This window comes from Marmota monax, unplaced genomic scaffold (genome assembly GCF_021218885.2).
Source record: "Marmota monax isolate L192 unplaced genomic scaffold, Marmota_monax_Labrador192_F-V1.1 WCK01_AAM20220418_F8-fsc00001, whole genome shotgun sequence".
In the NCBI taxonomy this organism is placed as follows: Eukaryota; Metazoa; Chordata; class Mammalia; order Rodentia; family Sciuridae; genus Marmota; species Marmota monax.
Window position 1 is genome coordinate 35454369 of NW_026693777.1, and position 12789 is coordinate 35467157.

The 12789-nt window shown below is 43.4% G+C and overlaps 1 protein-coding gene across 1 annotated transcript; it reads left to right on the forward strand.

The window, feature by feature from the left end:
* Nucleotides 1-1958: 1958 nt before the first annotated feature.
* On the forward strand, nucleotides 1959-7258 carry LOC131424825 (syncytin-1-like; the record flags this gene model as incomplete). The annotated part of the gene is made up of 2 exons (XM_058584659.1): nucleotides 1959-2308; nucleotides 5651-7258. A coding segment is annotated over exon 2 (1560 nt), but the record flags the coding sequence as incomplete, so codon positions are not given.
* Between the last annotated feature and the right edge of the window lie 5531 nt (nucleotides 7259-12789).

The following is a 12789-nucleotide window of genomic DNA, read 5'->3' on the forward strand; positions in this document are numbered from 1 at the left end:
ATAAAATAGAAGACAGACACATGAAAAATGCTCAATATCAACTAACCAACTAATCATTTAAATGCAAATTAAAACCACAATGGGATATCTAAGTTTTCCATTTAGAATGATTATTATCAAAATTCTCAGGTGGAACCAGGCATGGTGGCAGATGCCTGTAATCCCTGTAACTCTGGAGGCTGAGACAGGAAGATAGTGAGTTCAAAACCAGTCTCAGCAGTTTAGTGAAGCCCTAAGCAACTTAGAGAGAACCTGTCTCAAAATAAAAAATAAAAAAGGCTGGGTATGTGGCTCAGTGGTTAATTACCCCTAGGTTCAATTCCTGGTTTAAAACAAAAAAAAAGAAAGAAAAAGAAAAAAAAGCTCTAAGGTTGGTATTTTACTGCTACCTATTTTGATGAAGTTTTTAAGAAAAGATTAATACATATAAATGTTTATAGTCCCTATTCTTCTCCCATTCAGAAAAGAGAATCCTTTGTTTGGTAATTCATATTTCATCTTTTCCTCACTCTTGTCTTAACTGCTGCTGGAGTAGTCTTATACTTGCAAAATAGAGAACAGAATCAGGAATGAACATATAAGGAATGGGATACCTGGGACATAGGGTGATTCCATTCCTAATCTCTTGAGAAACCTCCATACTGCTTTCCATAGTAATTGTACTGATTTGCAGTCCCACCAACAATGCAAATTATTTTGCCTCTTCCTCATATCCTTGCCAGCACTTATTATTGCATTCTTAATGATCCCCATTCTAAATAGAGTGAGAAGAATTCAGTACAGTTTAGATTTGGATTTCCCTGATTGCTAAGGATGCTGAACATTTTTTTCATGTATTTGTTGGTCATTTGTGTTTCTTCTTTTAAGAAATATCTGCTTAGTTCATTTGCCCCTTTATGGACTGGGTTAATTTGGGTGGTATTTTTTTCTTTTACTTCTTTACATATTCTGAATATTAAACCCCTGTCAGAAGAGTAGCTGGCAAAGATTTTCTCCCATTCTATAGGAGCTCTTTTCATGCTCTTGTTTTCCTTTGTCTTCAGAATTTTAATTTTTTTCTTGAGTTTTAGGAATCTTATTAAGGAATTTGGTTGGTATTTATCCAAAAGAACAAAAATCATGGTTAAAAAATATATGAAAAAATGTTCAACATCTCTAACAATTAGAGAAATGCAAATTAAAACTACACTGAAATTCCATCTCACTCCAGTGAGAATGGCGATTATCAAGAATATAAGTAACAATAAGTGTTGGCAAGAATGTGGGGGAAAAGTACACTCATACATTGTTGGTGAGACTGCAAATTGGTGCAACCATTGTGGAAAGCAGTATGAAGATTCTTTATAAAACTTGGAATGAAATCACCATTTGACCCAGTTATCCCATTCCTAAGCATATACCCAAAGGACTTAAAATCAGCATACTAAGGTGATGCAGCCACATCAATCTTTATGCCAGTACAGTTCACAATAGCCAAACTATGGAATCAACCTAGGTGCCCATCAATAGATGAATGGATAAAGAAAATGTGGCTTATATACACAACAGAGGATTACTCAGCCATAAAAAGAATGAGATTATGTCATTTGCTGGTATATAGATGGAACTGGAGACTATTATGCTAAGTGAAATATGCCACTCCCAGAAAGTCAAAGGTCAAATGTTTTCTCAAAATAAAAGAAATATCAGAGAAGTAGAAGAGGATTGAGGGAGGAGGGACAGGATAAGGGAAAAACAGTGAAATGAATCTGACCTAACTTTCCTATGTACCTACATGAATATACCACAGTGAATCTCGCCATTATGTATATTTATATATCCATAAGAAACTAATTTTTAAAAATGTAAGTAAATAACAGAAAGAACAGTAGTGTTGGCAACAGGTCCACCTTGGCCCCTGGAGCCCTACCTCCACTAGTTTGTTCTGCATGCCAGTGTGGCCAGCTCACAAGGCCATGGCGAACTTGCGGTTTTTCTGTTCCTGCTTATCCGTCTGAGACATATGTATCCCACGGGAATGCCTTGACCTTTTCTGGTCTGATGGACTTATTGTTAAGGGAGGTTTCGGTACCTGACAATAATAGATGTTGAAACTAAATTTCTCCCCCCTCCCTCCTGCTTTTGGGTAGTTTTCCACTTCTGCTGCTTGGGGTATAAAAAAAGGTGTGTTAGCAATAAAGATTATTGACTCCTGGATGAAGAACCTTGGTGTCCTGTGTGTCTTTTAACCTCGCCGTCCCTCGCCGGACTCGGCTCCCTTGGCCGGACGCGGCAATTGGAGGTTCTCACCGAGATCCGGAAAGCAGGGGTAAGCGGACGGGGCTCACCTTCTAAGAAAGAAGGGGGAGGATTGGTTTAAAGATATTTTAAAGAGACAGGGTACGTACCATGGGTAACTCAACAGCGAAGGTTCGTCTGGCCAACGAACTGAAAGAGCTGTTAAATACACAAGGAACAGGAATAAAAACTAAGACTGCAACCGAATTCGTTGAAATTATTGCCCAGGCTTGTCCTTGGTTTCTGACAGGAGGATTTCTTAATAATAGTGACTGGGACCTGGTCAGACATGACCTTCAGAAATTATTGAGGGACCGGGGCTCGGACAGTGTCCCAGTTGCCATCTTTTCCTTATGGAGGTTGGTAAAGGATGCTTTATTAACAGATAAAGTAAAGATCAAGGATCAGCTTGCTGAATGTGAACAGGCCCTTAATCAGGTGCAGGAGGAGCAAATGGCAGAATCCTTAAAGGATGAGGGTCCCCTTGAGGACTCGGGCTCGGAGGGTAGGAAACGCCTCCAGATTTCTAAGCCCAAAAATGATCCTGAGGACCTCAGTTCTCTCTCTGAGGAAGAGGAGGGATTAGAAAGGGAGATAGAGGAATTAGAACATCGCCTTAAAAGGGCAAATGTGAGGGTGCCTAGGGCCCCCTCAGTTGCCGCACCTCCTCCCTATAATCCTGATTGGAATGAGGACGCCCCTACTAGACGGGCGGGGGTCCACTGGGGTTCTAGAGTGGCTCAGGTTTTTCCAATGATTGAAAACGCCGATGCTGATGGACAGCCGGCCAGAGCCCATGTCCCCCTAGCCTTCAAGGACATAAAGCAGCTTAAGGAGGCGATCATTAATTATGGACCTCATGCCCCTTTCACATTGACCCTCTTCGAGTCTTTCTCAGCCAGTCAACTGATACCCAATGATTGGCAGCAACTTTGCAGGGCTGTGTCATCTGGAGGGGATTTCTTATTGTGGAAAAGTGAATATCATGAAAGGTGCCGCGAGCTGGCTCAGATTAATCTGAATGCGGGCCATCAACGGCGAAATGCTGAAATGTTGACAGGAACTGGGCAGTATGCCACCATAGGCCAACAAATTAATTACGACCCAGGTGTTTATGCTCAAATAGCCTCAGCTGCAGTCCATGCCTGGAAAGCCCTGCCCGTTTCTAAAACTGAAGCAAAAATTTCCAAGATCTCTCAAGGACCCTCTGAACCTTATTCGGACTTTATAGCCCGCCTAATGCAGGCTGCTGGAAAAATATTCCCTAATCTGGAACAGGCTATGCCACTTATTAGACAACTGGCATATGAAAACGCTAACACTTACTGCCAAAATGCTATTAAGTCCTCCCGGGCCAAAAGTATAGATGACATGATTCGAGCATGCAAAGATATAGATGGGCCTCATATTACTGGTCAGGTTTTGGCTGCTGCCCTTAAGACTGGAATGCAAAAAGCTGATAACAGGGGAACCCGCTCTAAGGGGTGTTTTAAGTGTGGGAAAGAGGGACATATAAAGAGAAACTGCCCGGAAAGGAGCGAGGGTGCTGGCAGAGGGATGCCTAGAATTTGTCCTAGATGTCATAAAGGAAATCATTGGAGCAGTGAGTGCAGGTCAAAGTTTGACATCCAGGGTAACCCAATACCGTCGGGAAACGGGAGCAGGGGCCCGCCCCGGGCCCCGGAAGCCAAAGTGTACGGGGCAGTGCAGGGACAGAACAGTGCCCCAGGGAGTGGGCGTCTCCGCCGCCTCCCACTGACCAACCCCTTTCTATCTGGGAACTCCCCAGGGGAACACCAGGAAGCGCAGGACATGCAGATTACGCAGATAGATTATTCTCTGCCCTTGTCATTTATAGTTCTACCTTCTAAAATTACTCCCACAGGAGTGTTCTGGCAAACGGGTCCCATTTATTGGGTCCACTTGCCGGCTTCTAACCCCCGGGTATTGACTCCCTTTTATGAGCTAGTTATTAACTTAATTTGGAAGGCTAAATATTTGGGTGATGCATTGTTTGGAAAAACCTTTGACATACTTATTCAACCTTACACTCAAGATATGATACACAAGTTACAACAAGAACATGACCTTTGGTGTCTTTTCCTGTGCAGCTTCAAGGGTCAGATTGATAATCACTTCCCTAAACATAGACTTTTGGAGGGCTTTAAAAGGTGTCCCATTATCTTCCCAAAGATTATGAAAAGGGAACCTATTCCAAAGGCCCAAACTGTATATACAGATGGGGCCAAAAATGGATTTGCTGTCGTTTTTGATGGATCTCAAATTCTCCGACAACCTGTGTCAGGTCAGTCGGCCCAAAAGGCGGAAGTTGAAGCTTTAATCATAGCTCTCAAAGTCTATAGCTCTATTCCTCTTAATGTATATACTGACAGCTTGTATGTAGCCAATCTGGCTCTAGTCATAGAAACAGCATCATATATTGGAAAGCAATCCACCATCACAGAACAACTACAGGTAGTTCAGCTTCTCATTTGGGCTAGACGAGATCCTTTATACATTGGCCACATCCGAAGCCATTCAGGGCTCCCTGGACCTTTGTCAGAGGGCAACGCAAAAGCAGACGCTGCTACTCATGCTGTTGGCCTTTCCTGTGTGACGACCAAATATGATAAGGCCTTACAATTCCATAACAAATTTCATTTAAATGCACAGTCTTTACGCTTCCACACAGGATGTTCACGAGACCAAGCTTTACAGATTGTCTCATTATGTCCAACCTGTGCACCATTTATTCATTCTCCTTCCCTTGGAGTTAATCCAAGAGGACTACAACCTAATGATGTCTGGCAAACTGATGTTACACACTTCCCTAGCTTTGGTAAGCTCTCCTTTATACATGTTTCCACTGACACATATTCTGGCTTCATTTTTGCCACCTTACATACTGGAGAGAAGGCTAAGGATGTAATCAGTCATCTTCTAAAAGCCTTTTCCTCCATGGGCACCCCACGATGCCTCAAAACCGATAATGGTCCCGCATATGTAAGCCAGGCGGTTCAACGGTTTTGCACCCAATGGGAAATTAATCATAAGACTGGAATCCCTTATAATCCACAGGGACAAGCTATCGTGGAACGAGCCCATCAACATTTAAAAACTTATTTACAAAAAACAAAAGAGGGGGAGATATACCGGAATTGTCAGGGACCACAAGCACTTCTAAGCATAACCTTATTTACTTTAAATTTTTTACTGACTGACACTGGAGGGCGCACGGCTGCACAACGCCACTTCTCCCCTCCCACTGTACAAGATGCTCAAATAAGGTGGAAAGATTTATCCACTGGAAAGTGGCAACCCCCGGCTCCACTCTTAGATAGAGTGAGGGGAGCTGTATGTGTTTTTCCCCCAGGAACTGAGAAGCCCATTTGGATCCCGGAGCGCTGCACCAGACCGGTGAATGAAAATTCAAGACAAAATGAAGTTCCCAAGATGGCTGATCCTGCCGTTGTTGTTCTCACCCCTTCAAGTGAGTGCCGAGACACACCTCATGAGCTGGACCCCTCTTGTGGCATTCCTTCTGGACAGGTTTGCTGAAGGAGGGCTTGACCCCCCACCTGGGAATATTCATGAATATCTTTTTGGAGCCCCTTGTGAGTGTAAGGGAGGGCCCCGGCACTCGGCCCCCTCTGGTTATATCCAGAGCATTGATTGTGGGACTAAAGTAGCCTACATGGCGGCTGAACTCAATGAAAACATCGGAGGATTTAAGCAACCAAAATGGGTATGTGTTAATAAGCCCGGACTTGTTGTCCCTAATCCGACTGAGACTCTTGGAAGCTGTTCCGCCACTTGTCATTACACCCCGGCAATGCACATCTCCTGTTATACATCGGCCTCAATTTGTGTTAATAATCAAGGAAAACAGTATTTTGAGGCCATCCTAACTAACACCCGTGGAGAATGGGGGACCACTTATAATTATATTCCTTTTCTTGGTGACCGGGGAGGGGAAGGCATCACGACTCGGTTAACTGAGGCGGGATGTGAGGGCGTCGTGGGTAAACCTTCCTGCTGGCCCATGCAGGCCCCTATCGGAATCTCTGATGGAGGGGGACCCACTGATGCTATCAAACACCTTCAGGTGATTAAACTTTTAAAGCCAGAGATCCCTAAGCCTACATACCACCCCTTGATATTGCCCAAATCCCAGTTTCCTGATTTAGATGCCAATACATTAGATATCCTAGAAACTACCTTTTCTTTACTTAACAGTTCCAACCCTACCCTTGCTGGTGATTGCTGGCTCTGCATGACGGCAGGTGCAGTCATGCCATTGGCGGTTCCCATCAATTATACCATTGATGATGACAACACATGTCAATCTGGGCTACCCTTTAAGGTGCAGCCTCTAGGTGGTTTTATGTCATGCCTTCTGGGCATGATGCAAAATAATACCTATGATGTTGATGTTGGAATCTCTTCCTTTGGAAACTGCTCATTAGTAAAGAATTACTCCTCACCTACTCCGCCCATTTGTCCCCCTAATGGTACAGTTTTTATGTGTGGTGGAAATTTAGCTTTTCCCAGGCTCCCAGCAAATTGGACTGGTGGTTGCGTTCTGGCATTACTGCTTCCTGATATCACGATTATCTCAGGAGATGAACCCCTACCCATTCCTAGCCTAGACATCTTAGTTAGAAGACACAAGAGAGCTGTGCAGGCCTTACCACTCCTTGTTGGCCTTGGAATAACAGCTGCTGTGGGTACAGGCACGGCAGGATTGGGTACGGCTATACATTCTTACCGCCGCCTATCTCAACAGCTTATAGATGATGTGCAAACCCTGTCGGGAACCATTAAAGACTTACAAGACCAGATAGACTCCCTAGCAGAAGTAGTTCTTCAGAACAGGCGGGGTTTAGACTTGCTTACTGCCAATCAAGGGGGAATTTGTTTAGCCCTTGGGGAGAGGTGCTGTTTTTATGCTAACAAATCTGGCATAGTTCGCACAAAAATTAAACAACTCTGTCCCGGAACCGCCCTGGCTCAGGGCTGCGGAGCCCGCGGAGGCTGCTTCTTGGACCCTGCTACTATCAGAGCATACACCAAACACTAAGCGGCCGAATTCCGGCTCCCGGAACTGAGCCCGCGGGGGCTGCTTCTTGGAGCCTACACTTATAGGAGCTTACACCGAGCACGGAGCGGCCGAGTTCCGGCTCCCGGAACTTCCCTGGACCGGGGCTAGGAGCCCGCGGAAACTGTGTCTCGGTCCGGGTCCTGCTGAGGGCAGGTCAGGACTCACCCATTGCTTGGGTTGCCTGGCAAGGGGAACGAAATGCTGCCATTCGCATAGGATACCAACATGGCAGAGATCTGATGTCAGCAGAAAGCGGTGGAGGAGAGATCTTCATCAATACCAGCGGTGACATAAGCAGTTGGTCTTCTGGTAAGGGGGGTGAGGCTCAGTCACCCGAGTCTCCTCAATTTGTCCTCGAGCCGGAGGGAAGGAGCCGGGCCGCCACCAGCCCCCGGAGCAGGCCCAGCGGCTCGCCAGCGTGGTGACCGCGTGACCCCAATTGGAGAGGGGGCGGAGCGGAGCCGCCACCCACACCCGCCAGGTGGGCAGACCCACGACCCAGTAGTACATGGGCGTGGTAGGAGGGGCAGGGCAGAGCCGCCCTTCGCGCTTGCAAGGTAAACAGATCTGTGACAGCCTGGCGGGTCAGGCCCAGTGGCCTGCCAGTGTGGTACACACGTCACCCCAACTCGAGTAGGGGCAGAGCAGATCCTTATCCCACGCCCGGATCAGGCCCTGCCGGTGTGGTGGTCACGTGACCCCAATTGGAGTGGGGGTGGAGCGGAACCGCCACCCGTGCCCGCAGGGTGAGCAGACCAGTGATCAACCTGCAGATCAGGCCCAGGGGTCCGCAGGCGTGGTAGGAGGGGCAGGGCAGATCCGCCGCCCGCGCCTTCAAGGTAGGCAGACCTACAACAGACCGGCGGATCAGGCCCAGGAGCCTGCCGGCGGGGTACAAACACCACCCTAATTGGAGTAGGGACAGAGCAGAGTCGCCTCCCTTGCCAGGAACAGACCCAGCATCCTGCAGGCGGGGTAGTCACGACACCCCAATTGGAGTAGGGGCAAAGCAGAGCCTCCACCCGTGCCCGAAAGGTGGGCAGATCTGCGACCGACCAGCAGGACAGGCCCAGTGGCCTGCTGGTACCACAGACACGTCACCCCAATTGGAGTAGGGGCAGAACAGAGCCGCCACCAGCTCCCAGAACAGGCCCAGTGACCTGCCGGCGTGGTAGCCACGACACCCCAATTGGAATAAGGAGAGAGCAGAGCCGCCGCCCGCACCTGCAGGAAAGATACGCAAGCAGTATGAAAAGACAAGGAAAGAAAGGACCACAAGCAATGCAGGTCAACGCAACTTTAGAAGAGGTAACAGCTGCAGCAGATGGAATGTCAGATAAAGAATTCAGGATATACATGCTTCAGATGATCTGGAGTATCAAGGAAGACATTAAACAGCAAAATCAGACAATGAAAGATCACTTCGACAACGAATTACGCAAACAAATCCAGGAAGCAAAGGATCAACTATACAGGGAGATAGAGGTTATAAAAAACAAGCAATCAGAAATCCTAGAAATGCAGGAAGCAATAAACCAACTTAAAAACTCAATGGAGAATACTACCAACAGAGTAGAACACTTAGAAGATAGAACATCAGACAATGAAGACAAAGTATTTCAACTGGAAAAGAACATAGACAGCTCAGCAAGACTGTTAAGAAACCATGAGCAGAACATCCAAGAAATATGGGATAACATTAAGAGACCAAACTTAAGAGTCATTGGGATACAGGAAGGTACAGAGCTCCAAACCAAAGGAATGAGCAGTCTATTCCATGAAATAATACAAGAAAACTTCCCAGACTTGAAGAATGAGACAGAATCCCAAATCCTAGAAGCCTACAGGACGCCGAATGTGCAAAATCATAAGAGATCCACACCTAGACACATTATAATGAAGATGCCCAACATACAGAATAAGGAGAGAATTTTAAAAGCTACAAGAGAAAGGAAGCAGATTACATTTAGGGGCAAGCCAATCAGGATAACAGCTGATCTTTCAACACAGACTCTGAAAGCTAGAAGATCCTGGAATAACATATTTCAAACACTGAAAGATAATGGGTTCCAACCAAGAATTGTGTATCCAGCGAAATTAAGCTTCAGGATGGAGAATGAAATTAAAACCTTCCACGATAAACAAAAGTTTAAAGAATTTGCAGCTAGAAAACCATCTCTTCAAAACATCCTAGCCAAAGTATTACAGGAAGAGGAAATGGAAAATAACAATGAAAACCAACAGTGGGAGGTAGGACAGTAAAGGGGGGGGGGGAAACAATCAAAGAGGAAAACAAACAATGTTTAGTAACAGAAATAAACAAATATGGCTGGAAGAACAACCCATATCTCAATAATAACCCTAAATGTTAATGGCTTAAACTCACCAATTAAGAGACACAGGCTAGTAGAATGGATCACAAAACAAGACCCAACAATATGCTGCCTACAGGAGACGCATTTGATAGGAAAAGACATACATAGGCTGAAGGTGAAAGGTTGGGAAAAATCATATCACTCATATGGACTTCGGAAACAAGCAGGCGTGTCCATACTCATATCAAATAAAATAGATTTCAAGCCAAAGTTAATCAAAAGAGATAAAGAGGGACACTACATACTGCTTAAGGGAACCATACACCAACAAGACATAACAATCATAAATATTTATGCCCCAAACAATGGTGCAGCTATGTTCGTCAAACAAACTCTTCTCAAGTTCAAGAGTCTAATAGACCACCACACCATAATCATGGGAGACTTCAACACACCTCTCTCGCCACTGGACAGATCTTCCAAACAAAAGTTGAATAAGGAAACTATAGAACTCAATAACACTATTAATAACCTAGACCTAATTGACATATATAGAGTATACCACCCAACATCAAGCAGTTACACTTTTTTCTCAGCAGCACATGGATCCTTCTCAAAAATAGATCATATATTATGTCACAGGGCAACTCTTAGACAATATAAAGGAGTAGAGATATTACCATGCATCTTATCTGATCATAATGGAATGAAACTGAAAATCAACGATAAAAGAAGGAAGGAAAAAGCATACATCACTTGGAGAATGAACAATAGGTTACTGAATGATCAATGGGTTATAGAAGACATCAAGGAGGAAATTAAAAAATTCTTAGAGATAAATGAAAACACAGACACAACATATCGGAATCTATGGGACACATTGAAAGCAGTTCTAAGAGGAAAATTCATTGCTTGGAGTTCATTCCTTAAAAAAAGAAAAAACCAACAAATAAATGATCTCATACTTCATCTCAAAATCCTTGAAAAAGAAGAGCAAAACAACAGCAAAAGAAGTAGAAGGCAAGAAATAATTAAAATCAGAGCTGAAATTAATGAAATCGAAACAAAAGAAACAATTGAAAAAATTGACAAAACTAAAAGTTGGTTCTTTGAAAAAATAAACAAAATCGACAGACCCTTAGCGATGCTAGTGAAGAGAAGAAGAGAGAGAACTCAAATTACTAGCATACGGGATGAAAAAGGCAATATCACAACAGACACTTCAGAAATACAGAAGATAATCAAAAACTATTTTGAATCCTTATACTCCAATAAATTAGAAGATAGTGAAGGCATAGATAAATTTCTTAAGTCATATGATCTGCCCAGATTGAGTCAGGAGGATATAGAAAACCTAAACAGACCAATATCAATTGAGGAGATAGAAGAAACCATCAAAAGACTACCAACTAAGAAAAGCCCAGGTCCCGATGGGTATACAGCAGAATTTTACAAAACCTTTAAAGAAGAACTAATACCAATACTTTTCAAGCTACTTCAGGAAATAGAAAAGGAGGGAGAACTTCCAAATTCATTCTATGAGGCCAACATCACCCTGATACCTAAACCAGACAAAGACACTTCAAAGAAAGAAAACTACAGACCAATATCTCTAATGAACCTAGATGCAAAAATCCTCAATAAAATTCTGGCGAATCGGATACAAAAACATATAAAAAAAATTGTACACCATGATCAAGTAGGATTCATCCCTGGGATGCAAGGCTGGTTCAATATACGGAAATCAATAAATGTTATTCACCACATCAATAGACTTAAAAATAAGAACCATATGATCATCTCGATAGATGCGGAAAAAGCATTTGACAAAGTACAGCATCCCTTTATGTTCAAAACTCTAGAAAAACTAGGGATAACAGGAACATACCTCAATATTGTAAAAGCAATCTATGCTAAGCCTCAGGCTAGCATTATTCTGAATGGAGAAAAACTGAAGGCATTCCCTCTAAAATCTGGAACAAGACAGGGATGCCCTCTCTCTCCACTTCTCTTCAACATAGTTCTCGAAACACTGGCCAGAGCAATTAGACAGACGAAAGAAATTAAAGGCATAAAAATAGGAAAAGAAGAAATTAAATTATCACTATTTGCAGATGATATGATTCTATATCTAGCAGACCCAAAAGGCTCTACAAAGAAACTATTAGAGCTAATAAATGAATTCAGCAAAGTGGCAGGATTTAAAATCAACACGCATAAATCAAAGGCATTCCTGTATATCAGCGACAAATCCTCTGAAATGGAAATGAGGACAACCACTCCATTCAAAATATCTTCAAAAAAAATAAAATACTTGGGAATCAACCTAACAAAAGAGGTGAAAGACTTATACAATGAAAACTACAGAACCCTAAAGAGAGAAATAGAAGAAGATCTTAGAAGATGGAAAAATATACCCTGTTCATGGATAGGCAGAACTAACATCATCAAAATGGCGATATTACCAAAAGTTCTCTATAGGTTTAATGCAATGCCAATCAAAATCCCAATGGCATTTCTTGTAGAAATAGAGAAAGCAATCATGAAATTCATATGGAAAAATAAAAGACCCAGAATAGCAAAAACAATGCTAAGCAAGAAGTGTGAATCAGGCGGTATAGCGATACCAGACTTCAAACTATACTACAGAGCAATAGTAACAAAAACAGCATGGTACTGGTACCAAAACAGGCGTGTGGACCAATGGTACAGAATAGAGGACACAGAAACCAATCCACAAAACTACAACTATCTTATATTTGATAAAGGGGCTAAAAGCATGCAATGGAGGAAGGATAGCATCTTCAACAAATGGTGCTGGGAAAACTGGAAATCCATATGCAACAAAATGAAACTGAATCCCTTTCTCTCGCCATGCACAAAAGTGAATTCAAAATGGATCAAGGAACTTGATATCAAATCAGAGACGCGCCGTCTGATAGAAGAAAAAGTTGGCTACGATCTACAGTCGGTGGGGTCGGGCTCCAAATTCCTCAATAGGACACCCATAGCACAAAAGTTAATAACTAGAATCAACAAATGGGACTTACTCAAACTAAGAAGTTTTTTCTCAGCAAAAGAAACAATAAGAGAGGT